Genomic DNA, 25,426 nt, shown 5'->3' on the forward strand with positions numbered 1-25,426 from the left:
CGCCGGCGCCGGGAGTGTCGGGCCGCCGTGAGCCGACGTCGGCGTCCAAACACCACCTGACCTCGACATCATCGCTTGCACCACATCGCCTCTTGCTCGAGCTCACTTCCTCCCTTGACCCCAGCAGGAGCCCTTTACCCGGCCACGAGTCCCTCGGGACTGGCCACCTCAACCCCCAGCATGACGCTCACGCCCGCAACCACCGCCCTCACGGCCTTCTGGGCCGGCCTGCACGTCTTCCAGCACGGCATGGCCGTCTCGGGCCTGAACGGCATCCAGGCGCCACTCTCGTGCGGGCTCGCGGGCGGCGCGAGCAACGAAGACCTCCCGCCCTGGCTCGACTGGATCAGGCCGTGCGTGCCCATGACTGTGGGTTGGGGTGGTGTGCGGAGCTGACCTGGTCACCAGCCCACCGAGTTTGGCTTCGCCGTCAGCATCTTCACGCTCGGCGGGCTTGTTTCGAGCCTGGCGTCGCGCTCCGTGATCCACTCGTACGGCGTCGTCGGAGCCCTGCGCTTGTCGGCCCTCTTCGTGCTCGTCGGCAACGCGCTCCTCTCCCTCGCCAACTCGGTCCCGCAGATGTCGGCGGCGAGAACCCTCGTCGGCCTCGGATGCGGCATCTCGACGACGACCGTGCCGCTGGTGCTGGCGAGTGTCGCCCCAGCACACATCCGACGTTCAGTCGGCCTCCTCAACCAGCTCTTCATCGTCGCCGGCGTGCTGCTCGGCCAGGCGCTCAGCTTCCCCCTCGGGTACCGCTACCTCTGGCGCTTTGTGCCGGCCGTGAGCGTCGGCATCGCCGTGGTGCAGCTGCTCGGCAGCGCGTTCGTCCACGTCCCGGACGAGGAGGAGGCACCTGCGAGCCCAGAGGCCGAACCCCTGCTCGCCGCCGCGGCCGGCCGGCCAGCCAACCTCAGCTTCACCGAGCTGATCCAGTCCAAGGAGCCGCGCATCCAACGGGCCTTCTACGTCGTGCTCGTGACGCAGTTCTGCCAGCAAATCACGGGCATCAGCGCAGTCATGTACTTCTCGACGCGCATCATGACGCCCGTGTTCCCCGGCAGCGCCAAGGTCGTCGCCCTGGCCATCGTCATGTGGAAGCTGCCCATCACGGCGTCGCCCGCGTTCCTCATCGAGCGCGTCGGCGTCAAGCCGCTGCTGATCCTCCCCACGTTCATCATGGCCGCAGCGAGCCTCGTCCTCGCGCTCGGGATCAACGGGAGTACCGGGCCCCTCGCCATCGCCGGCATCATGGTCTTCGTGACGGCCTTCAGCGTGGGCCTCGGCCCCGTCGTCTGGGTCGTCATCGGCGACATTGTGCCCCCGCACGCGCGCGCAGCGACGAGCTCGATCGGCCTGGCAGTCAACTGGAGCACCAACTTTGTCATTGGTGTCAGCTTCCTCCCTCTCCAGGCGTGGTTGAGCGGGGGGCAGCCGTCGGGCGAAGGCAACGTGTTCTACGTGTTTGCCGTCACCTGTTTCCTCGCCGCCGTGTGGATCCAGAGGGCGTATGCGTCGTTCGAGGCTCTCACCTGAGCTGCGGGATCCGGGCAGGCCGGACGAGGCAGCGGCGGCCGGTTACAGGAAGAGATACAGGTCTATAGGAGTGCATGCATATTGGCTGACGCCACGTCAGGATGGCATCGGGGTGGACAGGCCGCCTTCGTCCCAGGCCTTCTTATCGAGCACGGCTCGCTGCGGCAGCCGGCCCGACCACAGGGGGTGTCCACGACCGTCATACGCCGGCAGCGAGCGGCTCAGTGCATCCGCAGACTCACCAGTGACAGGGGCGAGTGCATGTCCGAGTTCGGCGCTTTGCGTATCTGCCCTCCGCACAGGCACCGCGCCGCGGCCATGGTTGGTGGAAAATGCGGCCCCAGCCATAGGCCGAGGGGTGGGGAGCGCCGCTCCGTTGGCTCCGGACTGCGCAGGATCGTCTGTAGCTCGCTGAGCATCACAGCGTCAGGGGTCTCCGAGGGGGTTAGTGCACTAGTCAGCCCGGCGGTCTGGGACGCGGCCCCGAGGGCAGGTGGCTAGTGGCAGCCGCGGCCTCTCGTTGGCTGCCAAACTTATCTTTGACTGCTCCACGCCGTCCTTATCTCGCATGTCCGATGGCATTTCCCGGTCAATGCACCACCCAGCCGATACGGCTATCACATGCATCGTGGGCTGGTTCACACGAGCGCGAGCATATATACGGTCTAGGTCGCATAGCATGCGTGCACGACACGCACTCACCACCTCGCAGCAACCATGGGCGCGCCAGAATCATCAACGCCGTCCTCGGACAAGCTCGACGCCTCGGTCCAGATCCTCGATGCCGGCTCGACAAACTCCAACCTCGGGCCCGTGCCGGTGCGCAAGTTCAACGCCATGCGTACCCTCAAGTCGCTGGGGAGCAAGGACGCCTGGCTCGGCGACTACGTGAGTGGCACTGGAGAATGGGGTGGCTGACGCCGAAGAACTACGGCTCCCTCTTCATCCCCAACATGCCGTGGTCGAAGACGAAGCGCGAACTGCCATTCTACGGCGTCAACGACCAGCTGCCATACCTCCTCATGATCATCCTCGGCCTGCAGCAGTGAGTCGTGCAGTCCAGTCCCGAACGCAGGCTCACCGCCAGCGCACTCGCCATGGTCGGCGGCCTCGTCGTCCCGCCCCTCCTTCTCGGTGGCGGCGCCGGCGCAAACCTCGGCCCCGAGGTCCAGCAGTACCTCATCTCGGGAAGTCTTATCTGGTGTGCGATCGGCACCGTCGTCCAGGTCTCGCGCGTCCGCATCTGGGGAACAAAGTACTACATCGGCACCGGGCTCATCAGCGTCACGGGCACGTCGTTTGCCTTTGCCAACGTCGCGCTCCAGTACCTCGCCCAGAGCTACGCGAATGGCACCTGCCCCACTGGCCCGAATGGAGTTCGCCTCCCCTGCCCCAAGGAGTACGGCGCTATCATCGGCACCACCACGCTCACCGGTATCCTCGCCCTCTGCCTCGCCTTCGTCCCGCCCAAGATCATCCGCAAGGTCTTCCCGCCCCTCGTCACCGGCACCATGATTGTGTTCATGGGCGCGTCGCTCGTCACTGCGGGTGTCAACAACTGGGCGTGAGTGAAACGGCAACCTCTTGGCCTGATGCTGACCCGCACAGCGGCGGATCTGGACCGTGCCAGACCGACCACACCCTCAAGTGCATCACCGGCTCACAGTCGCACTACTGGGGATCTGCCCAGTATCTCGGCCTCGGCTTCTCGTGCATGGCCATGATCGTCATCTGCGAGATCTTTGGCTCGGCCTTCTTCAAGTCGGCGGCCGTCTTCATGGGTCTGCTCACCGGCATGATCATCGCCGCCGCCACGGGCTACTTTGACCAGAAGGCCATCAAGGCCGCGCCGGGCGGCACCTTCCTGTGGCTGCACACCTTCCCCCTCGGCATCCGCGGGCAGCTCGTGCTCCCCCTGCTCGCGACTTGGTGCGTCAGTGTCGCCGAGACGATTGGCAACATCACCGCTTCGTCCGACGTCTCGAGGCTCGAGATCACGGGCGAGGTCTTCGAGTCGCGCGTGCAGGGCGGAATCCTCGCCGACGCCATCAGCGCCACCCTCGCCGGCCTCGCGACCGTGCCCGCCCTCACGACCTTTGCCCAGAACGCCGGCGTCATTGCTCTGACCCGCAACGCCTCGCTGCAGAGCGGGTACATGTGCGCCTTGTTCCTGTTCCTCATGGGCGTCATTGGCAAGTTTGGCGCAGTGTTCGTCGCCTGCCCGCCCAGTGTCATCGGAGGGTGAGTGCTGCAGTCAGCCGCGAAGACAACCATACTCACCAACCCAGCTTCACGACCTTCCTCTTCGGTTCGGTCGCGGTGGCTGGTGTCCGCGTGCTCGCGTATGCCAAGTGGTCCCGTCGCGACCGCTTCATCGCGACCCCAGCGTTCGCCTTCGGCCTCGCGTCCCTCTGCGTGCCCAACTGGTTCGACTACATCTTCACCTACCACGGCGACAACAAGGGACTGAAGGGATTGATCGAGGCGGTCGTGCTGGTTGTTGCCGAGCCGTACCTCATCTCGGCTCTCATCGCCGCCATCCTCAACTGCTCCCTCCCCACTGACATGGAGGAGGACGAGCCAGTTCAGAGCGAGGAGGAGCGCAAGACGTGGAACCAGCCGGCCTCTCTGGTCGATCGCCCTGCGCCCACCGTCTAGTGCGAGGCATGAGTAGTAGTGGTCGCCGTTGTATTGCAGTGGATGAAGAGGGTTGTGCTCGTGCGAGTTACGCAGCGATGGGGCCACCTGTCGTCAGTTCGCCCGACTGGACATCCCCCCCGTCAATGCCAAATATGTACATGCCCAAAGAAACCAATGATAGAGAACACGCTATAGCCCCTTAGTAGGCCGAACCCGGAGCGTTAACGTTGAGGCCGTGCTTCTCCACCAGGTCGGCGTGGTGAATGGCAGCGACGTCGGGGTGCGCCCTCAACCGCGACTTGAGAGCGTTCTGTCCGTAGAGGGTATAGATGGTGTTTGTGGGGTCGACAGTCACGCCGTTGGCCTCGGCCTTGAACTCTGCTGGCAGGTCGATGAGGGGCAGGTTGGCGTCGAGCTGGGGGTTGAAGAAGAAGGGGATCGAGATGCGCTCGTTGGGTGCAAGGGGTGCAATGACACGATGGTTGGTCGCCTTGAGGTATCCCTGCGTCGCGTACTCGAGCATCTCGCCAATGTTGACGACAAACGCGCCGGGCACAGGAGGCGCAGCGACCCACTCGCCGTCCTTCTCCACCTGCAGCCCAGCGACGCCAGGCTCGATCCACAGCAGCGTGAGCACGCCGGCGTCCTTGTGGGCGCCGACGCCCTGCGCGTTGCGCTCCTCGCCCGACGTGCCGGGGTAGCGCACAATCTTGAGCAGGGTCGCGGGCTTGCCGAAATGCTTGTCAAAGTAGTCCTCTTCGGCGCCAAGAGCGAGCGCCCACGCACGGAGGAGCTTGCGCGCGACCTCGATCAGCTTGGCCTGCCACTCGTCGACCAGCGGGCGGAGGGTGGGCAGCGCCGTCGGCCACTGGTTGGGGCCGAGGAGGCGCAGGAAGTCGGGGTTGGTCTCGCGGTCGACGGCCTCGTCCTCGGGTCCAATGTCGATCTGCTCGCGCCAGTCGACCTTGCCCTTTGTGCGCTCGCCACCGAGGCGGGTGTAGCCGCGGAAGTGGGGCGACTTGACGTTCTCAATCTCGAGCTTGTCGTCCTCGGGCAGGGCGAAGAACTCGCGCGAGGTGGACAGGAGCCGCGACTCGAGGTCGGGCGTGATGCCCGTGCCGACGAGGTAGAAGAAGCCGACGTCGTGCGTCGCGTTACGCAGCTGCGTGCGGAAGCGCTCGGCCGACTCGGGGCCCTGGTCGAGCAGCGAGAGGTCGAGAATGGGCAGTGGGAAGTTGGGCTCGGCCATGGCTGCCTTGACGGAGGTGGGGAACGCGGTGGTTTCGAGAGTGGTGGCCGTCATGGTGGTACGAGTACGCCTTTTGGCTTGTTCTTGTTGCTGGTGTCTGTGCAGTGCCTCGTTGCGTCTGATGGCGAAGAGCCGGTCTGTGCGATTACAGAAAAGTCTGATAGAGGACGTGAGATATGAGGAGCTCGCTGGCTCGGGTCAGTCAGGCAGGTCAGTGATATATTGCGTGATTGATCTTGTGAGCTGTAATCCGTCATGTCGTCGGGCCGGCAGTTGGCCGCCGCCGGCAAGTGGGCTCCGCATTAGGCGTTTGCCGCCCGAGGCGGTTAGCACGAGGCAGGGCGGCAGAGGTTCGGAGACTCCGTCAAGCAGCCCGGCTCCCTTCTTCCATCCCTGCTTGGCTCGACTCGTTCCTCCATCCCGACTGGCCTCGCTCGGCCGGCAGGCTTGTCAACCCACAGAGCACGCCGTTGGCGAGGAAAGCCCACAACGCGCCGATACGAGGTGCATCAAAGGGACGGGGGTTCGGGACCGAACGGCCACGGGGTGGTGAATGACGGACATGTCCGAGGCACCCTTTCAGCTCGTCAACAACATATCAACACGGCTCAGTCGATAGATATCGTCAAGCTGCGGATATGTAGCAGCGTGGTTCGATGGAGACAGACTGTCCGCACCTCATTCGCGCGTGTTTCCCTCCTGTCAGAGTGTCACAACCCTTCCCACTGCCTTAACTCTTGTGTCATAGCGACCTCCAGCTCGAGGCGCTGGACCAGCTCGGAGCATTGGCAGTCCGAAGAGAGCTCCTTGGACTCACGTTCTAGGGGTCCTGCATCTGCTGGTGCGCGCTGCTATTGGGTTTCAGGCAGTCCCATCCCGCTCCGCACCCTTGAGATCAAGTCGGAACGTCCACCCGTCGTGGAGACAACAATGTGGGCATGTCTTCCAGCTGGCGTTGTCGTTTCCTTCACATTACGGGGCGCGTGGGGCTCAATGTGAGACTGATGTCGGAAGCCTTGGACATGGCTAAGGCTGTAGTGTTGTGGAAGAAGATGGACTCGGGAGTGGAGGAGCTGAAGTGAGTTTCTGTTGGCCTGCTGTCTCCACAAGGGAGTAACAAGACTCGATTTGCGCAGGTTCCATCCCACACAGATAGTGACAATCCTACATGAGCAACGCGCTCGACCTAGGTATGCTCAAAAACGCGAGTGCCAGTGCAAAGCCTTGGTCACGGACGCCAGTGCCACTGCCGCGCAATAGCTTCGCCTGTCGTCGCTCCGCCACAAGGCCGTGGTTCGCTTCATCCGCACCTCCATGCGTCATGTTCAGATCACAGGTCCACGAGGTAGTCTCTTGTAACAATCCGATAGAAAGACGGCTCCAAGCAAGCTTGGGTCTGGGTTACCTTGCGGCTTACACCAGACAAGCGCACGCGGCTGCCACGACGACGGCTGAGCCACTGTGTGACTGTTCAGCCGCTTGTTGGCGTCATTGCACCGCGACTCCCCGAGCTATGAACACACTGCTTCCTCATGGATAGTGCACAAAGGTATAATTGTGGTTCCCAGGAGACGGCAGGCTCAGTAAAGCCATGGTTGTGTTGTCGGTTGATGTGCCTCGGGCAGCGGCATGCCACAAGCCCCAACCAGAAATAGACACACCTCCTACCTGCCAACTAGCGCACATGCCATGCCTGCCGCACTGCAACCTCCCAGCTCTATGACGTGACGAGCCAGACGGATGGTGCCAGCCTCGAGTTGCTGTACATACATACGCGCTCGCCGGTGGCGACGAACGCGGCGTCACCCACTCGCCATGTCGAAACCGACCGATCCACTGCTCAGCGAGGCGCCAACCGCCCTCGCCACCCACGCCGACTCCAGCTCATCCGACACCCCGCTCCTCGACGCTGATCCCCCAGCCAGTCGCGTTCTCAACCCTTCAACACCTGGACGAAAGAAAACGCCCAGGCAAAGGTACTGCCCGCCCCCCGCGTCGCTGACCCCAGGCCGCGCTCGTCATCGGCGGGACGTTCGCCCTCCTGTCCGCCGTGTGGCAGCTGGACAACGGGCTCGCCGTGCTCGCTGTGCTCTTGGTCCTCCTTGGCGCCTGGCTCGTTGCTGGAGGGCTATGGGCCCGGCTTTCCACTGCGCTCGACGGCGGTGAGGAGGCCGCACCCGCCCGTCGCCTGAACCCGTTCAGCACCTGGACCAAGGACAACTCCCGGACAAAGGTACGCCGCCCCCTGCCCCGCTGACACCAGGCTGCGCTGCTCATCGCCGGCGATCTGCTCCTCAACTACGGCGCGGCGACGGTGGACGACGGCCACCCCGTCCCCGGCTGGCTCCTCCTCACCACCGGCCTCGCGCTCGTCATTGGCGGGCTCTGGGCCCCGATCCCCCAGCGCATCTCGCTACGTCCCAACGACAATGCATAACTACACGTCGTGCCGCCACCCGAGCACCCTCTCCGCCTTGTCCGTAGTCCACACCCCCCGGCGGGCGTTTCCCTCCCAGTACCTCGTGTCGACCGGGATCCCAGGCCACCACCGCGCCAGCAGCGCCACCGTCCCCGGCCGCTCCGCCCCCTCCCCCTCCCGCCCCCGATCCCCCTCCTCCAGCCCGCCCTCCCACGCAATCTCCGGCGCGACGATGTGGAAGATCTCGTGGCCCCCGAACGCGGCAAGCGGCGCAGCCAGCGCGCACTCGGCGGCGCGCGCACACGCGTCGTACGACACCCACGAGAAGACGTCGCGCGCCGTCACCTGCGCCCGGGCGGCCGCGTAGTCCTCACACACGAAGTGGTACCGCAGCGTCGCGATCCGCGCCCACGGGCAGAGGAGGGCCACGCTGTCGGCTTGGATCTCGGCCTCGTGCTTGCTCAGCCCGTACGGATCCATCTGGCGGTCAGCCAGCGCTGCGAGGAATACGCCCCCACTTACCGGCCGCCGCGTCGTGTCCTCGCTCATCGGGAACCCGTCAAACGTGTTCCTCCCCGGCACACTATAGCTCACGCCCTGCGCGTTCATGCTGCTCGCCTGGACAATGTTGCGCACGCCCCGCTCCACGGCGGTCCGGAGCACGTTATAGCTCCCGACGACGTTGTTGGCGTGCCACGCGCGCGCGTCGAGCGTGCGCCCGGGTGCGAGCCACGCAATGGCCGAGATGTGCACGACCGCGTCGAACGCCGTGCCCTTGTGCTCAGGGTTCGAGGTGGAGGCGAGGGGGAAGTCGTAGGCTGCGGGCGGGGCGTTGGCGGCGGCTACGGGCGCGGCGTAGTCGAAGAGCCGGTCCACGTCGGCCAGGGAGGTCAGGTCGGCCTGGATGAAGGGAATGCCAGGTGGCAGCGTGCCCGGCTTGGGCGGGGCAATGTCCGTCGCGACGAGGTTGAAGCCCTTCGCGTGCAGGTGCGCTAGCGTGCGTGAGCCGACCAGGCCGCATGCACCCGTCAGGAGGGTGAGCTGGGGGTGAATCCCCGCAGTGTTGTCGGTGGTCATGGCGATGTGGGGTGCCTCCCGAAGTTTGTCGACCGCCGCCTTTTGTACGCACCCGCACCAGATATCAGCGGCATGCAGAGCGATAGCGGCGGCACGCCGGCCGCATCGTACCCATTCACCACACCGACCTACTCCATGCCCAGAACCTTGGCGTATACACGTCATGCATGGCAAGGAACACAGGTATGGGCGCCTCTCACGCCGACAGCGACATGTCGGCACGCGTGCCGCCGACATCCTTGGCAACTCGGCCACTACCAGATCATCCTTCCTCCACTCGCCAGGTCCTGGTTCAGCTGTGTGCCCGGCTGGCCACTCTGTACGCCAATGTTCATTGATCCCTCCGAGTCCAGCGCCGGGTACGGGAACCACGAGTCGAGATTGTACACAGGCTCGATGGCGCCGCCAGGTGTAGCGGTCAACTGCGGCATTTCGAAGCTCTGCGCGAGTGTCAGTGGGTTCACCAACGACAGTATTAACCCACAGTTGTGAGGTCCGGCACTGTGCTGAACAGTTGCTCGGCGTAGAAGAAGTCCAAGGGGAATCCTTCTGGGGGAGTGAAGGCGGTGACAGAGTCGCCAGCGGTAGACGGCGCGTTGCTCGCCAGCTCCTTCACGCGGCTTCGTCCAGGTCCGCCGCCAGGCGACCGCAGGTTCTCTGCCCCGGCGGTGCTACCAGGCTGAGCAGGGCCCGAGGGGGGCGAAGTTGAGCCCTTGGAAGCTGGGGGAAGGATATGCTTGCGGCGCGCGCGGTGAATGAGGTCGCGGATTTGCTGGGCAAACTGGTAGCCTGGTACTGGGCGGGTCAGCACAACGTCGAGTAAAGATGACCCACCGGCAGCCAGGAGATCCGTGACGGCCTCCAGATCGTCGGCAATCTGAGTGATGTCCCCCACCGCCTCGGGCATCAACGACGCGAGACGGATCATGAGACGGGCGGCGAAGGCGACACCGACGTGGGTGTAGTGGTTGGCTGGGAGTTAGGTCACCGACGTCGAGACGACACCTACCCTTGGTGAAATTCGCTTTGTAGCCAACACTGCGCAGTGGCATACTGACGAGCGTCTCGGCACAGTGCAGCGCGTGCTTCAACTGGTCGACTCTGCGCTCCGAGAGGAGAGACAGGTCTCGGCGGGAGCGCACGCCGTGCAGGATACGGCAGTTGGTGTGCAGCACGGCGTGGGAGTACTGCGTAAGAACTGAACGGGTTAGTGGCTGCAACTGCAACGAACAGCGGCAACGTACGACTTTCACGCATGAAGCTCGTCTTGGCGACGCCGATTTTGGCTGAGGTGTCAGCTGGCTGGCTGTGATCCTCGGAATGAGCAGCTCACTGAAGTGCTCATCCCAGTGCTTGAACCACGTTACGAAACTGTCGTTGGCCTCCTGGATTCTGTCGTCGATGTCCGGGATGCGCGTCGCGCTCGGCCAGATGGAGAATGGCTGGTGCATGGGGACTGTATGGGTCAGAGGTTGTTCGGCTCCACGGTACCCACTTCGTAGTGTTAGAAGTTCACAAGTGGAGACGAGCCGGACATCCGACTGGATGGACAGCGGGTGCTCGAGGAACCAGCGGCAGTGCTTGATCGTGTCCTCTGCAGCGAAGAGGGCAGGGCGGCCGAGGTTGAACGCCATCTCAAACTCGGTCTTGTACAGCTGCAGGTGTAAGTCATACAGCAGGGGGTGCGTCCAGCACATACCGAGAGCCAACACCTCGCACCAACAACGAGTGGGCGCTCCTCCTGCAGCTCGGATGCGGGCTTACCGCTCCCCATGCCGCACTGAGCGAGATAGGGAAGACAGCGATACAGGCCCATGTCCATGCTGGAGAGTTAGCCAGGTGCAGCACCACCAACTCACCCCATGCGGACAGCGTGCCCTCCAGGTCGCCAACTAGTATCGCCCCAGGACGCCAACAAGACTGTTGAGGTTAGCAGGGACGTTTCCACAAACCTCACTCATTCCCTGGAGGACCTCGATTTGCGCCACTGGCGTGAAGAGCGTGTTCATACCTGAGCGGGTCAACTTGGTTGCATACTGCGAACCCACCAATAGACTCTGCATGCCCCTTGAGCTTCTTCTGCAGATCGCTGGGCTGCTTGCCCGAGTCCCGAATCTTGCAGCCGATCCCGATCATCACACTGAGGAGGAAGGGAGATCGGCGGCGCACACTGTCCCATGTGTCGTAGTCCTCCTGAAGGATGGGCACATAGACGAGTCCACCTTCCATGAACCTGGGGGAGTGAGTAGGTGCACTCGGCGGAACCTAGCGACACCTACGTTTGGAACAGCTCGCGCCCCTCGTCCTCGGTGACAATCCCCTTCTCGACTGGGTCGGGGAAAGGGTGAATGTAGTCGGGCCGCTGAAGGTGCATGACCTTGGCATGCGCGCTTGAGCCGGCGTCACCGGAGAGCCTCGCACGCTTCCGGCCGCGCTCATCGCCCTCGACGGTGTAGTCGAAGAGGTGCGTGCGGCTCTTGGCCAGGCTCTGGCGCTTGACTTCCTCGGGAGTGAGGTCCGAGTCCTTCTCGTAGTGGCCATCGGCCTTGAGGCGGGCCGCTTCAGCAAGCGAGAGCATGTTGTTGAAGATGACTGCCGAAGGTTCGAGAGGCTCGTCCTCGTCTTCGTCTGACGGCACGCCCGAGTTGTCCTCGGCCTGCGAAGAGGGGTGGGTGGGAGGGTGAGCCTGTGGGCGGTTGTCACCAGGCCACCCTCCTCGAAGAGGGGAAGGGTTGTACCCGTGGATAGGAGGGAGGTGAGACGAGGTCGCCGCAGGCTGGAAAGAGCTTGAGGAGTGCCTTCCTTCGTAGACGTTCAAGATGGGCTGAGGAACGGGGTAAGGCTCTTCGCGGCGGCGGTCTGATTGGGTAAGTTCGCGAAGCGAGAGGAGACACCCACCTCTGGAGGCCGGCTCATGGGAACCATGTCGGGATCCGCTGTGCTCCTGCTGGTGCTGCAGGCTGGCCCGTTGGAGGGTGATGAGCTCGGAGAGGGAAGACTGCACCACGCTCATCTGCTCCTCGACGACCTTGAGGCGGCTACGGCCGTCAGCAACACTCCAACACTCGGGACCCACTCCTCGACCTTGGACGCCTTGGACTTGCGCGGGCCGTCGAATGTGCACTGGTGTCCCGACTGCCTGCAACGGTTGCACGGCGGGTTCTCCTTTCCGATACATTTCATCTTCATACGGTGGCAAAAGTCCTGCGGGTGTGAGTTGGGGCTGAAGACCAATCCTTCTTCAACTCACGCATGCTCCTGTGCCATCGAGATTGCAGAGATGCTTGTCAACAATGCTCTCTGGGTGTTCCGGGCGTCCGGCGCCGACGACTCGCAGTGGAGCGACAAAGCGTCTTTGCGCCATGCCATCGCCAGTCGGCCTCCGAGTCCAACTCACGGTTACTCTGCTTCCTCGCGTCATCATCACCGTCATCCTGCGGTGAGATTGGGGCCTTGTCGTCGTCGTCCATTGCTGTGATGCTTGCTTGCTGCTCAATGTCGTGCGAGATATGAACAAAGCTGACTTTGGTGCGATGCGATGCGCCGCCGTCCGGTCCGACAAGGGCCGGAAGAATTGAAGGGCCGGCGCGTGACTTGCACGTGGCAAAATGGGGGACTTGAACAAATAGTTGACGCGACTGGCCTCGCGCCTAGGTGCAATGTGTGGATTCGACGCGCGACGCGACGCGACACACAAAAGACATCACAAACAAACTCGTCGTTGCTCCTCATCACGCCTCTCCTCGACGCCAGACACAATGGCGACACCAGAAGCAGCATCCAGGCAGCAGCTCGCAGGCCTCTTCAAGGATGCCGTGCAGGAGCACCCCGAGGTCATGGCAGAATGTGAGCCGGGCCAACGCGACGACCACTCACGCCCCAGGCCTGTCCATCCTCCGCATCTTTGGCCTGAGCGCACAGGACCTGTGGTTCAAGTACGAGGCGTTCCTCCTCTCGCGCCCCGCCGGCCTGCGCGCCAAGCTGTCCAAGTTCAACATCGACGTCGCGCGCGAGCTGCGCAAGGAGATCCAGCGCGAGAGCCAGGCCAAGGCCGCGGCCGCGAGCACGCCGGTGGCCGAGAAGTCGGCGGGCGTCAGGCGCAAGGCGGCGAGCGGGCTTGATGGTCTCCCATTGTGAGTGGGCGTGGTTGTGGGGGTGAGGCGGAAGCCGTCGGGCCGCCGAGAGGTAGTCTGGGCAACCGCCTCAACCTCTGTGTCTTCAAGCCCCAGGTGCCCGTTCGAGCGCTGACACCACCAGCGACATGGGCCACTCTACACCGGTTCGACCCAAGACTGCAGCCCCGTCGCGTATCTCCAACGTCGGCAGCAATGCCAACCTCCCGTCTCCCGGTGCCGCGTACGCGACCCCGTCGCGCTCACCCCACATCCCTAACCCCACGGCCAGCAGCTACCGTGCCGGCGCTGGCCCCAGCCGCCTCGCCGCACCCGTTGTCACACCTGCCGGCAAGTCGGGCAGCTCGCCTTCCTCGCCCGTCAGCGGTGGAGAGGGTCCCGCACTGTGAGTGACTGCAACCCGCCCGGAGATCGCAGCCACTGACTTCTGCAGCCTCACAGCCCAGCCTCCCCCGCCCTTCGCTCACCGTGCCAACCCCCACTCCCTCGTCGAGACCCTCAACGGCCAGCTCTCGGCCAGCACAGGCGTCCCCGAGGGCACGACACGCGCCCGCGTCAAGCTGTCGGCCACAGAGGACCCAAAGGACTGGGACTACCGCTACATGTTTGAGAAGATCAGCGCGCGCTCCGAGGCGCTCGACGAGCAGATTGACCAGTACGCCGAGAGCATGATTCAGGACTATGCTCTCACCGAGTTTGGAGATCCGAGCTTGGTGTCGGACGACGTCATCTACACTGTTGGCCGAATCCTCTCCCCGCCGACCGACAACAACAAGGCGACGGCGGCCAGCCTGTACCTGCAGCCCAGCCGAATGATTGGCGGCGGCAAGCCCGTCCAGCTGGCCTTTGCCCCGCCAGGCGTGCTCAAGGTCCGCGGCGGTGCACCTGGCGTGCGCGGCTTTGGCGTCTACCCCGGCGCCATTGTCTGCGTCAAGGGCAAGAACGGTGGCGGCGACGCGTTTGTCGTGGAGGAGGTGTTGATGGTGGGTGATCGACCTGCTTCACTTCGCTGACCCGCCAGCCTGCGGCACTGCAGCCATTACAGTCGCTCAAGACCGAGCTCGTCGACTTCCAGCAGGGCGACCGGTTGGGCGGCCTGCCGATCTCTGTTCACGTCGCTGCTGGCCCGTACACGCTCGAGGACAACCTCGACTACGAGCCGCTGGACGCGTTGGTAGACGTGACGTGCGACGAGAGGCCAGATGTCATCATCATGGTGGGTTTAGAATCGGTTTCGAATCTGACGCGCAGCTCGGCCCGTTCGTCGACGCGTCGCACCCGCACATTCTCAACGGCAGGATCACGTCCTCGCCTGTTGAAATCTTCCGCGAGCAGGTTGCCTCGCGCATTGCGCGGATCAACGAGTCGTCGCCCGCGACCATGGTTATTCTCATCCCCAGCGTCAAGGACCTCATCAGCCGGCATGTGGCGTACCCGCAGGCGATGCTCGAGCGCGAGGGCTTGGGTCTGAGCAAGGTGGGTACCAGTCCAGGTAAATGACTTACCCGCGCAGAAAGTCAAGCTCCTCCCCAACCCGTGCACCTTCTCTATCAACGAGATCTCGATCGCGCTGGCGTCCACCGACGTGCTGTTCCATCTCCGCCGAGAGGAGGTGTTCCAGCGCGCCGAGGAGGCGGACCCGGACCCAAGTGTGCCCGCCGGCGGCAACCCGCAGGGCGACGCCATCGCCAACGCCGTGCGGCACGTTCTTGGGCAACGCCATTTCTACCCCCTGTTCCCGGCGCCAGAGAACGTCGCGCACGAGGTCAACCTCGACGTGACGCACTGGAACCTGCTACGCCTGCCCGAGTCTGCGCCGGACGTGCTCATCCTGCCGAGCAAGCTGAAGCACTTCTCCAAGGTGAGTGCAGCAGAAGAGCATCGCTCACGCCCAGGTCATCGACTCGTCGCTCGTCGTCAACCCGGGCCACCTGTCAAAGCCGCACGCCGGCGGCACATTTGCCAAGCTGACTATCCACCCGACGCCGCCCGAGCAGCTGGGCGACGGCGACGACGTGGACATGGACGGCGGCGTGGCCGAGCACAGCGTGTGGGAGCGCGCACGGAGCGAGGTGTGGAGGGTGTAGTGGGCGGGGTGTCATCCGCTCGTCCAATGACTGTAGATGGAGGTTGCATTGTATTGTAGAGACGCAGGCAGACACGGTTCGGCGCGCGAGCGGGTTGGCACGGTTATGCTGCGGCGCGCGGCTACGACGCGGTGTTATCAGGCTCGAGGGCAGGCGCGAGAGCAGAGGACGCGGCAGGCTCGCGTGGCGCGGCGGGACGGAAGGCCGGTCCGAGGAGCCGCGCCCTGGCACAATTGCCGTCGAGTGCCGGGGGTGGGCGGGCGGGCAGCGTCGGCGGAGCATGCATTGCAGGATGTAGTGCCGGATGTAGCCCGTCGAAGAGGGCTCGAGCCGCTCGAGGCCGCTGCGGTGTCTGTGGTCGCTATGAGCCCGGCCGGGCCGACGAGCCCCCGGCGTTAAATACAGCCCACTCCCCCCTCGTATCTCCTCCCCTCCAAACACAAAATCAGCACAATGGCGCCCAAGATCCTCATGTAAGCAGCCTGGGGGCTGTACTGCGATACCGCGCTGACGCTCTAGCACCCGCAACGTCGGCCCCGAGGCCATGGCCAAGCTCGAGGCCACCGACTTTGAGCTCATCGTCAACCCCGTCGACGGCGAGCCCACCCGCGCCTGGGTGCTCGAGAAGGTCGCCGACCCCGAGGTGATCGCGGCCTGCATCATGCACGGGCAGCCTAGCGACAAGGTCGACCGCGAGTTCCTCGACGCCGCGAGCCCCAACCTCAAGGTGGTGTCGACGTTTTCCGTGGGCTTTGGTGAGTTGGCCAGGCGGACGGCAGGTAGCTAGCTCGCTGACGCTCGCCCCAGACCACATCGACGTCCCCTACGCCAACTCGAAGGGCATCGCCATCGGCCACACGCCGGGCGTGCTCTCCAACGCGGTCGCCGACACGACCGTCATGCTCGTGCTCATGACGCTCCGCCGCGTCGAGGAGGGCATCCGCCTCATCAAGGACAACGAGTGGCCCAACCTCCCCTGGGCTCCGTTCGTCATGTGCGGCCCGGCGATCGGGCACCCGGGCCTCACGATCGGCTTCCTCGGCTTTGGCAGGATCTCCGAGTGCGTCGTCGAGCGCCTGCTCGCCTTCACGTCGAAGAGCAGCCCGCCGACGATCCTCTACTCCAACTCGCGGGCGCGCGACAACCAGGCCGAGATCGACGCCGAGTTCTCCAGCCGCTTCGGTGTGACTGTGCGCCGCGCGGAGAAGGACGAGGTCGCCGAGAAGAGCGACATTGTCATCGTCCTCTGCTCCCAGTCGCCGGCGACCGTCGACCTCGTCAACGCCGCCTTCTTGAAGAAGATGAAGAACAGCGCCATCCTCGTCAACGCCGCGCGCGGGCCCATCGTCAACTCGGAGGACCTCGCCGCGGCGCTCGACGCCGGAGAGATCTTCGGCGCTGGCCTCGACGTCATCACCGGCGAGCCAAAGGTCTACGCCGACCACCCCCTGGTCAAGCACCCCAAGTGCGTGGTCATCCCCCACATGGGCTCGGCAGACTACGACACGCGCAACGCCATGGCCGACCTGTGCGTGAGCAACGCCATCGCCGGCGCGACGGGCAAGCCGCTCATCGCCGAGGTCAAGGTGTAGGGGGGATGGCGGAGTAGCAGAGCAGTTCAGTACAGTACATAGCCTACGCATTGTTGTTATCAAAGCTGCGCGGTGGCGGCCCCTGGCCCGCGCCCCGCGCCCCGCGCCCCGCATACATCGTATACTACAAGCTACATCGTGGCCCTCCGGGCCCCCTACATCTGCATCGGGAACGTTGCCGCCGCCGACAGGTCGGGGTACAAAAAGCTCAGGTCCCAGTTCATGATGTCAAAGTCGAACAGCGCGGTCCCCGGCGCACCCGCGCCCGCCGCGTCGCCGTTCGCCAGCGCGTCGGTGCTCGGCGCCGGGTTGAGGTTGCCCATCGGCTTGGCGTGGTCGAACAGGAAGCGCGGGGACGCGCCGAGCTTGCGCAGCGTCTGCTCGGCCTCGTCGAGCCGGCTCACCTCGATCAGCGGCGGGTTGGCCTGCGGGTACGCCGTGAGCACGTAGCGCACCGCGCGGCGGAAGCACAGCTGCGCCGTGGAGAGCAGATGCACCGCGTACGCTGGCAGGTGGCTCGGCTCGAGCCCCCCCGGGCCCAGCATGACATCCAGCATCGACCGCATCGTCTGCCCGAACCCGTTGAGGCAGCGGAGCACGGCCTCGCGCGCGTCGCGCAGCGGCGATGGGATCCAGAACGTGAGCGAGCCCATGCGGAGGCACAGCGCGAATTCAATGCACTTTGCGTCGTTGCACAGTGAAGCTGGGGGGGTCAGTGCCGTGATGCTGTGCCCACTCACGCGGCTGGCCGTTGCGGATAAACGCGTCGGCCGCGTCAAACGACGCGCGGCTGCGGTCGTGCAGCTCGTTGATGAGCGGGATAGAGTACTCGTCGTCGCGGTGCTCGAGCGAGCAGAGGATGACGGCGACGGGGCGGAAAATTTCCACCAGCTTGGCCTCGGCCCGCAGGTGGCGGTTGCACGCCTCGACGCTGTCGCGCGCGAGCGGCGGCAGCCGCGGCGCAACCAGCTGGGGCGGGATTGTCTGCCCGTACATCAGGCTGAGGAGCGCAAAGCGGTTCACGACGGCCGCCCACAGCTGGAGCCGCCACAGGCTCTCGTTCCACGACTCGTGGTTGAGGTCGTTGCCGCGGCGCAGCGCCGCCTCTGCGACGCTCTCGAGCCCGAGGTTCTGGCCCATCGAGTAGGCGAGCGAGATGAGGCGGTACGGGCTCGGCGGTCGCGGCGCGCGCGCATTCTTGTCGTCCTTGTCCTCGTCGTCTGGCCGCTCGGGCGCGAGGCTGAGAATCAACAGCGCGAGCACGACGTCGACGCTCGCGTTGCCCGACATGGCCATGAGCAGGCACTCGGCCGTGATCGCCGCGAGCCCGGGCGAGTGCGCGCTCGGCACGTGGTGCAGCGCGGCCGTGACGACAAACCCGTGGGCCGGGACGGGCGTGCTCACGGCGAGAAACGGGGGAAGCGGCAGCAGCGCGGATATCTTGGCCTTGAACCCGTGCCACGCGAGCTCGACCGTCGCGGGGGATATGACGCCGCGCTCCACGGGGTTGGGGTATGCGCGCGTCGCTGAGACGGAGAAGATTGTCTCGTCGAGCGGGATGAGCAGCGACGACGTGGCCAGTCTGAACGGCCCCTCGCGCGGCAGGTCGACAAAGCTCGTGTCTTCGCGGCTCGCGCCGTTCGCGGGGCGGCGGTACACTTGGCTATCGCTCGCGGCCGAGGCCTTGACTCTTGCTTCGAGCTCGGCCAGCGCGGCCTCGGTGCGCGCGACACGCCGCTCGGCGTCGGCGACTCGGCCCCGGAGCTCGTCCACTTCGCTTGGCGACGGGTGCGAGGGCGCGTTCGCGTTGAGTGGGGAGGTGGCCGCCGGGCGCATCGAGCTGCTCGGGCCCGGGCCCGCGGCCGACGGCGAAGCCCACGATACGCTGCTCGAGCTCGAGCGGTACTGCGTCGGAGGGGGGGCGTGGTGGTGGTGGTTGCTTTGGTGGTGCTGGTGCGATGGGGACGGCAGCTGCGAGCTGCTCACGCCCACAGACGCCGCCTGCTCCACCACGGCGGCTGCGACGCCCGACAGTGAGCACGGCTTGCCCCGCCGCCGGCAGAGGCTGCACCCCTCTGGCGTGACGTCCTCGCACCGAGTCTTGGACGAGACGCAGGCGGCGCAGGCGCGGAACAGCTTCTGGCGCTTTGCTGCTGGCGGCACGGACTGGCGGCGTGAGCAATGCACAGCGCAGCCAAGTACTCACGTCCTCAGTGTGCCAGGATGGGCGGGCCATGTCGTCGTCGTCGTCGCCGTCGCCGTGGTTGATGCGGCAAAGGAGGAGTGGATGATGTGAGAAATCAACGGTGATCGGGTGGGCGGATAAGCGCTCAAAACAGTGCGTGGCTCGTTTGGTGGGGGGGAGACGAGTCGCCGAGCACGGAGCCGACACAGTATCCGCAACAACTCTCTACACGCCGGATGCATGACATGGACCATATTAAACATATAGTGAGCCCGAGGAATGAGGGGGAATGCGTATGGAGGGCGTGCAAACTGCGCACGATTGGATAATCACAACAAGGGATGGGGAGTGGAATGGGCTTGAGGCGCAGAGGCTTGGGGGTGCCGCGGGTGGCTTGCAGTCGGGAACATTGATTTCTACTAATTGTGCGTGCATGTCGTCGGTCGTCGTGGAGGTGGTACTAGCAGCCTTTTGCTGCATGGCGCAGTCAATGGCGCTTGATCTTGTGTGGGCAGGCGGCGGTGCCATGGTGAGACATCGCGTCGACCTTCTATGGCCTGGCAACGAGCCATCCAAGCTCGTTGACAAAGCGCTCGCGAAGGGGCTGCAGAGCAATCCTAAACCCTTCAATGTACGGGTTGGGCTCGACAGGGGCGTTCGGCAGCGTCATCGGCGTCGACCACGACGAGAAGACCGGAGCCGGCGCGGCTGGGGCCGACGGCGAGGCCACGGCCAACGCGTTGATACCGTCGGCCCAGTTCTGCACCGTCGACTGCGGGAACATGCCGCCGCGCTGGTTGACCTCCTCGCTGAGCGCCGAGACCCAGTCCGACCACGATGACAGGACGCTGTTGGCGAGGTCAAGGAACTCCTTGGCGCTTGTTGGCGGGCCAGCCGGCACAATCGCAAGGATCTGCACAATCGTCGTCGTGAGCGCGTGCAGGAGGTGATAGATGGTCTGCGGCTCGGTCGGCGTCGACGCTGACGACGCGTTGGTCGTGAAGAATTTCAGGTACGTGCTCGCGCTCTTCGCCCATGCTTGCACGTGCTCCTCGACTCGGTTCCACCTCCGGGTCGCAACGTATCCGGACTGCTGCTCCCACGAGCCAGCTGCCTTGCCAATTTTAGCAACGATGCGCTCGAGGGTCTCGAGGACGTTGGGGAGAGGGGGCGTCGGCATGCTGCGCAGCACGCGGGGTGCGAGGGCTGGGTTCTCTTGCAGGAGCTCGAGGAGGATCGGAAGGTGCGACGTCGGCGGCATTGATGCTGTGGGTGTCAGCGGGCGATCGAGGTCGAAGGGGCAGTATGTCTGGCATGCCATGTGGGCTGGAACACCCGCAAGTGCACACCAACCCCGCCGTACTCACCGAGCAGCAAGCCGACGTCGGGCCTGTCCTCCTGCACGCTCTCCTGCGCCTCCTTGCGCATTCGCTTGATCTTGGCCATCCTCCGCTCCGGCCTCTCCTCAATCTCCTCGTCGTCTACATGACGCCGGCGTAATGACAGTCGAGGTGACCCGAGCGGGCTTGGCGAGCTCGAGGGCGAGGGCGACAGGGAAGACGTGCGGCGTGTGCGCTTCTGGGCCGTTGAGTGGTGTTGGTGGTGATGCTGGTGGTGTGGTGATGGGCTCGGCGGGGCTGACGTCGAGCCGCTGAGACGTGCGGGTGCCAAACGCGTGTTGACTGGGAAGGGCTTGAGCGGAGAGCCGGTCGAGGGGCCCGGTGACCCCCAGCCGCTGTTGCCGCCGCCGAAGCCCGAGATTGCGCCAGGCGATCTTGCCGCCACCAAGTGTGCTGGCTGGCCGAAACCAAAGCCGAGGGGGCTCATGGTGGCCGGCGCGCCGAAGCCGATCATATTTGGTGGGTGCTGGGTGAGTGGGTGGGCCATGATGATGGTGTTTGGGATGTCGAGGAAGGGGGTGACGAGTTGCCTCGTTTGGTAAGACTAGTGGGTCGTACAGTTGGGTGATGGGGTGGGGACGTTGAGCGAGTCGGGGCAAGAGTGATGCCTTGCTGGCAGTGTGCGTGCGCACCCCTGGGGCCGTCCCAAAGTCGAACAAGTGATGATACAAGGAGAGAAAGAGAGAGAAATGTCGAGTTGAAGTAGTCGAATGTGAATGAGGCGAGCGAGCTGAAAGGATTGCGAGTTGCGAGCTTGCCCAGCCCAGTCGCCGCCAAGGAAGCGAGCGGCACTCAAACCACGTGGCATTTTAATGACGTGTGATTGATTCCAGCCGTTGTAAAACCACTCACTCACAGTGCACCACCACTTTGAACATCTCGCTGCAACTTGCACAAGTCGACATATAGCTCGCTCGAACAACAACGACGACGCGCAAGACGCAAAAACGAAACGCACCTGGAACAGCGTGATCCAGAGGAACCTGCAGACCAGACGAACAGCAGCCACGAGGCAAAACAGCAACCATGACGACGGCGCAAAAGGTTGGTAGCTCGGTCGTGTGCGCCTTCCCTAGCAGTCACTGACACGGCCTTCTCCCCGTTCTCGCCGACGTACAGATCAAGGATATCGAGGATGAGATGGCCAAGACGCAGAAGAACAAGGCTACCGAGTGAGCTGACCCTCGCCCACGAATGCAGCTGCTAACGACGCAGGTACCATCTCGGACAGCTCAAGGGTGAGTAGGAGGCGGCGAGGAGCAGCTGGGTGATGTGGACCGCGGCAAGCTCAACCCGACGTTTCCCCTTCCTTGTGCACTACTCACACCCACAGCCAAGCTTGCCAAGCTCCGCCGTGAGCTCATCAACCCGCCCGGAGGCGGCGGCGGCGGCCCGGGTATCGGTTTCGATGTGGCGCGTACGGGTGTGGCCAGTGTTGGATTCGTCGGATTCCCCTCGGTCGTGAGTGTCTTGCTGTGGAGTTGGGAGAGCGGGAGGGCGACAGGGTGGTAGGTGCAGAGATGAGGAAGACGGGGCGAAGGCGCGGAGAGGAAGTGAATGGGACGAGGCGAGCAGGAGGCAGCGGGAGAGTGCGCGATGGGGAGACGAGCAAGACGAGGGGGTAAAGGTTGGAGGAGCGACGAGACGCGACGCTAGAAGCCTCGGAGACACCGACCGCCCATTCATGCCCGCACCACTCACACCGCAGGGAAAATCCACTCTCATGTCCAAGCTCACGGGCACCCACTCCGAGGCCGCCTCGTACGAGTTCACGACCCTCACGACCGTCCCTGGAACCATGATGTACAACGGCGCGCGCCTGCAGATCCTCGACTTGCCCGGTATTATCCAGGGCGCCAAGGACGGCAAGGGTCGTGGTAAGCAGGTTATCGCCGTCGCGCGTACCTGCAACCTCATCTACATTGTGCTCGACGTGCTCAAGCCGCTCAACGACCTGGCCATCCTGCAGAACGAACTCGAGGGCTTTGGTATCCGCCTGAACAAGAAGCCGCCCAACATCATTGTCAAGAAGAAGGAGACAGGTGGTATCGCCATCACCAACACGGTCCCCCTCACCAAGATCGATGCGCAGGAGATCAAGGCCGTGCTGTCCGAGTACCGCATGACGTCGTGCTCGGTCACCATTCACGAGCCCGACTGCACGATCGAGGACTTTATCGACGTGGTTGAGGGCAACCGCATGTACGTGCCGTGCATCTACGTGCTCAACAAGATCGACGCGATCTCGATTGAGGAGCTGGATCTGCTGTACAAGAGTGAGTCGAGTGGGCTGGTTTTGTTTAGTGTTAACGCCCCAGTCCCCAACTCGGTGCCCATCTCGTCGGCCACCTGGCTCAACATTGACGAGCTGATGGAGGAGACGTGGGACCGTCTGGAGCTGGTGCGAGTGTACACCAAGCCCAAGGGCCGCGCGCCCGACTTCACCATGCCCGTCGTGCTGCGCCGTGGACGGTCCAACGTGGGCAACTTCTGTGACGCGATCCACAAGGAGATCAAGAAGCAGTTCAAGTATGGTGAGTTGACAGCAACCGTGGGCAGCACTGACCCCCAGCCATGGTCTACGGCAAGTCGGCCAAGCACGCGGCAGGCCAAAAGGTCGGACTGGACCACATCCTGGAGGACGAGGACATTATCACGCTGTTCAAGCGCTAGTGGAGGGGCAGCGGCTGCAGCATTATTGTACCATCGCACTCTGGGACATCCGGCAGGCATGTAGATTAGATTGCACTGGCGAGGGGTGGCGACGGGGGTGGGGCAGGTGTGCGCCAGGACCATAAGTGGCGAACAAGACTGCGCGGGCGACCACGACTGACTCAAGTTGCGGCGAACACGACTACCGACTACGCCGCAGCAATCGGGATACATGACGCTGCTGATACAACTAGACTGTACATTAAGTCTGTCATTACGCTTCCTCTGCCGCTCGTTCCGACTCCGCTCAAATGCTGCGATGTTAGCCCGACCCCACCCCAACCCTACGCCACAACTCACCCCTTCTGCCCACACGTGATGCAGCAGCACTCGATGTTACACGGGCGGGGGCAGCTGAAGCCGAAGCCGAGGATCTTGATCGCGCAGGGGTTGCAGAACGAGATACCGCACCCTCCGCGGAGGCGGAGCGGGTCCTCGGACGTCTTGTCGGCCGGGGGGTTGAGGGGGTCTTTGGGGCATCAGTCAACGCCTCGCCGAAGAAACGTACCCATTCGCGCCGCGGGGGCGGGCTGCTGGTCGATCGTCGGCTGTGGGGGGTACGTTGCGGGCATTGTGTGCTTGTTGCTAGAGGCGCTCTCACCCCCCACCGTTGTCTTTATACCGCCCAAGATGTGAAGCTGCGCCGCGCCGCAAACATCCATCGCAGCAGAAATCTTGGTGGAGCCGGTGCCACTTTGCGTCACGATGACGTCGGGTGTGGCTCGGCATGCCAGTAGCTTCGGGTCGCGCGCCTGCCATGACTCGGGACAGCCAGCTCCACCGCGTTTCAGCGACAGCGCGCAGCAGGGACACGGTGCGTCGTCGCGGCTCCGCGGCGTCGCTGCTGCTCGTCGGCAAGCGACGGTTGCGAGTTGCGCTGGTCGGCGACTGGCGGGGCAGGTGCTGGGACTAGCTGCACCACTGCCAAGTCTCTTGTCGACGGCCGCGGCCTGCGGCTCCTCTCGCTGCGTGTCGGCATTCCAAATGCCCGTCTTCCTCGGCTCCCCTCGGCTCCCCTCTCTTCCTTGTACAGGCTGTCACGCTCGTCGTCACCACCCATGCATGCGGCGTAGCCCGCAGCTTGCCCTCCTCGACCTCAGAGTCACGGTACCAAACCCACCAATGCCACGTGACCCACGTGGCCCACCCACCCACGTGGCCTCCACCCCACCGCGCCTGACCTTCCCGCTCGGACCAAACAACGAGCGCCAACACCCGACACTTCAACACCACCGACAGGCCCATGGACATTGACGACGACGACAGCAGAGTAGAGTGGGTGTGTACAGCGTCAACGCTGACCGCAGGGCGCTGCTCGATCCAGCGCGCGGCGGCCCGCAACCCACCCGCCAGGGCTCGACCCGCCGCCTGCGCGACTTTGAGATCGGCCGCCCGCTCGGCAAGGGCCACTTTGGCAAGGTCTACCTCGCGAAACACCGGTCGCAGGGGTTTATTGTCGCGCTGAAATGCCTCGAGCGGGCTGCGGTCGAGGGCGACGCCGCGGTCGAGCGGCAGGTCATGCGCGAGATTGAGATCATGTCCGAGCTGCGGCACCCCAACATTATCCGCCTGTACGACTACTTCTCCGACGACAAGCACCTGTACCTCATGATGGAGTTTGCGGGCCAGGGCGAGCTGTACAAGCAGCTGGCTAAGCGCGGCCGCTTTTCCGAGCGGCGCGCGGCCAAGGTACGTCGCTCCCCCGCGCCGCAGCTCACGCCCAGATCGTGGCCCAGGTCGCAGACGGGCTCGCGTACCTGCACGCCAAGAACGTCATCCACCGCGACATCAAGCCCGAGAACCTGCTGGTCGGGATGGACGGCGAGGTCAAGATCGGCGACTTTGGCTGGAGCGTCTACAGCCCGCACGGGAGCCAGCGCACGCTGTGCGGCACGCTCAGCTACGTCTCGCCCGAGATGGTGCTCGGCCAGCCGCACGGGCGGGCTATCGATATCTGGGCGCTCGGCGTGCTCACGTACGAGCTCGTGGTCGGGCGCGAGCCGTTCGAGGCCGACACGCGGGGAGGGCCGCGGCGTGAGTCGGAGGCTGAGGACACGGCTCACCCCCAGTCGTCCACATGCGGATATGTAAATGCGACGTGCGGTTCCCGGGCCACGTCTCGCCCGAGGCCCAGGACTTTGTCATGGCGGTGGGTGCTGTGCCGTGGCGGATGCTCACGCCCAGCTTCTGCGGCTCAAGCCCGACGACAGAATGCCGCTCGACCGCGTACCCTCGCACGCGTGGATCGCCGGCAACTTGGAAGAGTAGAGCCGACCTGTTGTATCCTGTTTATTGTTGCATACCCGACGCGCATACTGCGCTTGCACGAGCTCGCCCGACCTCGCGATAGCGGGTGCATCTCTTTGCTCGAAGGCAGAGGCCGACCGCGGCCGTCC

The 25,426-nt window shown here is 64.3% G+C and overlaps 13 protein-coding genes across 13 annotated transcripts; 7 read left to right on the forward strand and 6 right to left on the reverse strand.

Annotated features, from left to right (window-relative positions):
- Positions 1-180: 180 nt before the first annotated feature.
- Positions 181-1,536, forward strand: HGT20_2 (Bifunctional purine biosynthesis protein PurH; the record flags this gene model as incomplete). The annotated part of the gene is made up of 2 exons (XM_069353240.1): positions 181-369; positions 409-1,536. 2 exons carry the CDS (start codon positions 181-183, stop codon positions 1,534-1,536), a joined length of 1,317 nt encoding a protein of 438 aa, XP_069207882.1.
- A 717-nt stretch (positions 1,537-2,253) lies between these two features.
- Q8F55_004736 (uncharacterized protein) lies at positions 2,254-4,194 on the forward strand (the record flags this gene model as incomplete). The annotated part of the gene is made up of 5 exons (XM_069353241.1): positions 2,254-2,424; positions 2,463-2,581; positions 2,624-3,100; positions 3,145-3,777; positions 3,825-4,194. 5 exons carry the CDS (start codon positions 2,254-2,256, stop codon positions 4,192-4,194), a joined length of 1,770 nt encoding a protein of 589 aa, XP_069207883.1.
- A 181-nt stretch (positions 4,195-4,375) lies between these two features.
- Positions 4,376-5,479, reverse strand: Q8F55_004737 (uncharacterized protein; the record flags this gene model as incomplete). The annotated part of the gene is made up of 1 exon (XM_069353242.1): positions 4,376-5,479. One exon carries the CDS (start codon positions 5,477-5,479, stop codon positions 4,376-4,378), a length of 1,104 nt encoding a protein of 367 aa, XP_069207884.1.
- A 1,761-nt stretch (positions 5,480-7,240) lies between these two features.
- Positions 7,241-7,862, forward strand: Q8F55_004738 (uncharacterized protein; the record flags this gene model as incomplete). Its single annotated transcript, XM_069353243.1, has 3 exons — positions 7,241-7,354; positions 7,434-7,658; positions 7,689-7,862. 3 exons carry the CDS (start codon positions 7,241-7,243, stop codon positions 7,860-7,862), a joined length of 513 nt encoding a protein of 170 aa, XP_069207885.1.
- On the reverse strand, positions 7,863-8,921 carry Q8F55_004739 (uncharacterized protein; the record flags this gene model as incomplete). The annotated part of the gene is made up of 1 exon (XM_069353244.1): positions 7,863-8,921. One exon carries the CDS (start codon positions 8,919-8,921, stop codon positions 7,863-7,865), a length of 1,059 nt encoding a protein of 352 aa, XP_069207886.1.
- A 254-nt stretch (positions 8,922-9,175) lies between these two features.
- Q8F55_004740 (uncharacterized protein) lies at positions 9,176-12,391 on the reverse strand (the record flags this gene model as incomplete). Its single annotated transcript, XM_069353245.1, has 16 exons — positions 9,176-9,361; positions 9,406-9,716; positions 9,756-9,893; positions 9,931-10,119; positions 10,166-10,207; positions 10,255-10,377; positions 10,417-10,576; positions 10,621-10,744; positions 10,781-10,841; positions 10,879-10,932; positions 10,970-11,154; positions 11,201-11,780; positions 11,820-11,959; positions 11,998-12,125; positions 12,172-12,179; positions 12,319-12,391. 16 exons carry the CDS (start codon positions 12,389-12,391, stop codon positions 9,176-9,178), a joined length of 2,502 nt encoding a protein of 833 aa, XP_069207887.1.
- Positions 12,392-12,679: 288 nt separating this feature from the next.
- POL12 (DNA-directed DNA polymerase alpha subunit pol12) lies at positions 12,680-15,141 on the forward strand (the record flags this gene model as incomplete). The annotated part of the gene is made up of 8 exons (XM_069353246.1): positions 12,680-12,767; positions 12,805-13,054; positions 13,179-13,439; positions 13,488-14,037; positions 14,076-14,270; positions 14,306-14,530; positions 14,568-14,915; positions 14,950-15,141. 8 exons carry the CDS (start codon positions 12,680-12,682, stop codon positions 15,139-15,141), a joined length of 2,109 nt encoding a protein of 702 aa, XP_069207888.1.
- A 453-nt stretch (positions 15,142-15,594) lies between these two features.
- Q8F55_004742 (uncharacterized protein) lies at positions 15,595-16,733 on the forward strand (the record flags this gene model as incomplete). The annotated part of the gene is made up of 3 exons (XM_069353247.1): positions 15,595-15,614; positions 15,661-15,896; positions 15,949-16,733. 3 exons carry the CDS (start codon positions 15,595-15,597, stop codon positions 16,731-16,733), a joined length of 1,041 nt encoding a protein of 346 aa, XP_069207889.1.
- A 155-nt stretch (positions 16,734-16,888) lies between these two features.
- Q8F55_004743 (uncharacterized protein) lies at positions 16,889-18,969 on the reverse strand (the record flags this gene model as incomplete). Its single annotated transcript, XM_069353248.1, has 3 exons — positions 16,889-17,436; positions 17,474-18,899; positions 18,940-18,969. 3 exons carry the CDS (start codon positions 18,967-18,969, stop codon positions 16,889-16,891), a joined length of 2,004 nt encoding a protein of 667 aa, XP_069207890.1.
- A 499-nt stretch (positions 18,970-19,468) lies between these two features.
- Q8F55_004744 (uncharacterized protein) lies at positions 19,469-20,772 on the reverse strand (the record flags this gene model as incomplete). The annotated part of the gene is made up of 2 exons (XM_069353249.1): positions 19,469-20,184; positions 20,286-20,772. 2 exons carry the CDS (start codon positions 20,770-20,772, stop codon positions 19,469-19,471), a joined length of 1,203 nt encoding a protein of 400 aa, XP_069207891.1.
- A 461-nt stretch (positions 20,773-21,233) lies between these two features.
- Positions 21,234-22,991, forward strand: RBG1_1 (GTP-binding protein rbg1; the record flags this gene model as incomplete). The annotated part of the gene is made up of 7 exons (XM_069353250.1): positions 21,234-21,362; positions 21,438-21,490; positions 21,534-21,556; positions 21,652-21,779; positions 22,027-22,594; positions 22,637-22,852; positions 22,891-22,991. The coding sequence occupies exons 1-7, from the start codon at positions 21,345-21,347 to the stop codon at positions 22,989-22,991; spliced, it is 1,107 nt and encodes a 368-aa protein (XP_069207892.1). The 5' UTR covers positions 21,234-21,344.
- A 286-nt stretch (positions 22,992-23,277) lies between these two features.
- Q8F55_004746 (uncharacterized protein) lies at positions 23,278-23,602 on the reverse strand (the record flags this gene model as incomplete). Its single annotated transcript, XM_069353251.1, has 3 exons — positions 23,278-23,284; positions 23,331-23,499; positions 23,539-23,602. The coding sequence occupies 3 exons, from the start codon at positions 23,600-23,602 to the stop codon at positions 23,278-23,280; spliced, it is 240 nt and encodes a 79-aa protein (XP_069207893.1).
- Positions 23,603-24,273: 671 nt separating this feature from the next.
- IPL1_1 (spindle assembly checkpoint kinase) lies at positions 24,274-25,298 on the forward strand (the record flags this gene model as incomplete). Its single annotated transcript, XM_069353252.1, has 5 exons — positions 24,274-24,305; positions 24,338-24,719; positions 24,755-25,064; positions 25,100-25,179; positions 25,215-25,298. 5 exons carry the CDS (start codon positions 24,274-24,276, stop codon positions 25,296-25,298), a joined length of 888 nt encoding a protein of 295 aa, XP_069207894.1.
- Between the last annotated feature and the right edge of the window lie 128 nt (positions 25,299-25,426).

The sequence above is a fragment of the Vanrija albida genome (assembly GCF_041260175.1).
Source record: "Vanrija albida strain AlHP1 chromosome Unknown contig_4, whole genome shotgun sequence".
NCBI lineage: Eukaryota > Fungi > Basidiomycota > Tremellomycetes > Trichosporonales > Trichosporonaceae > Vanrija > Vanrija albida.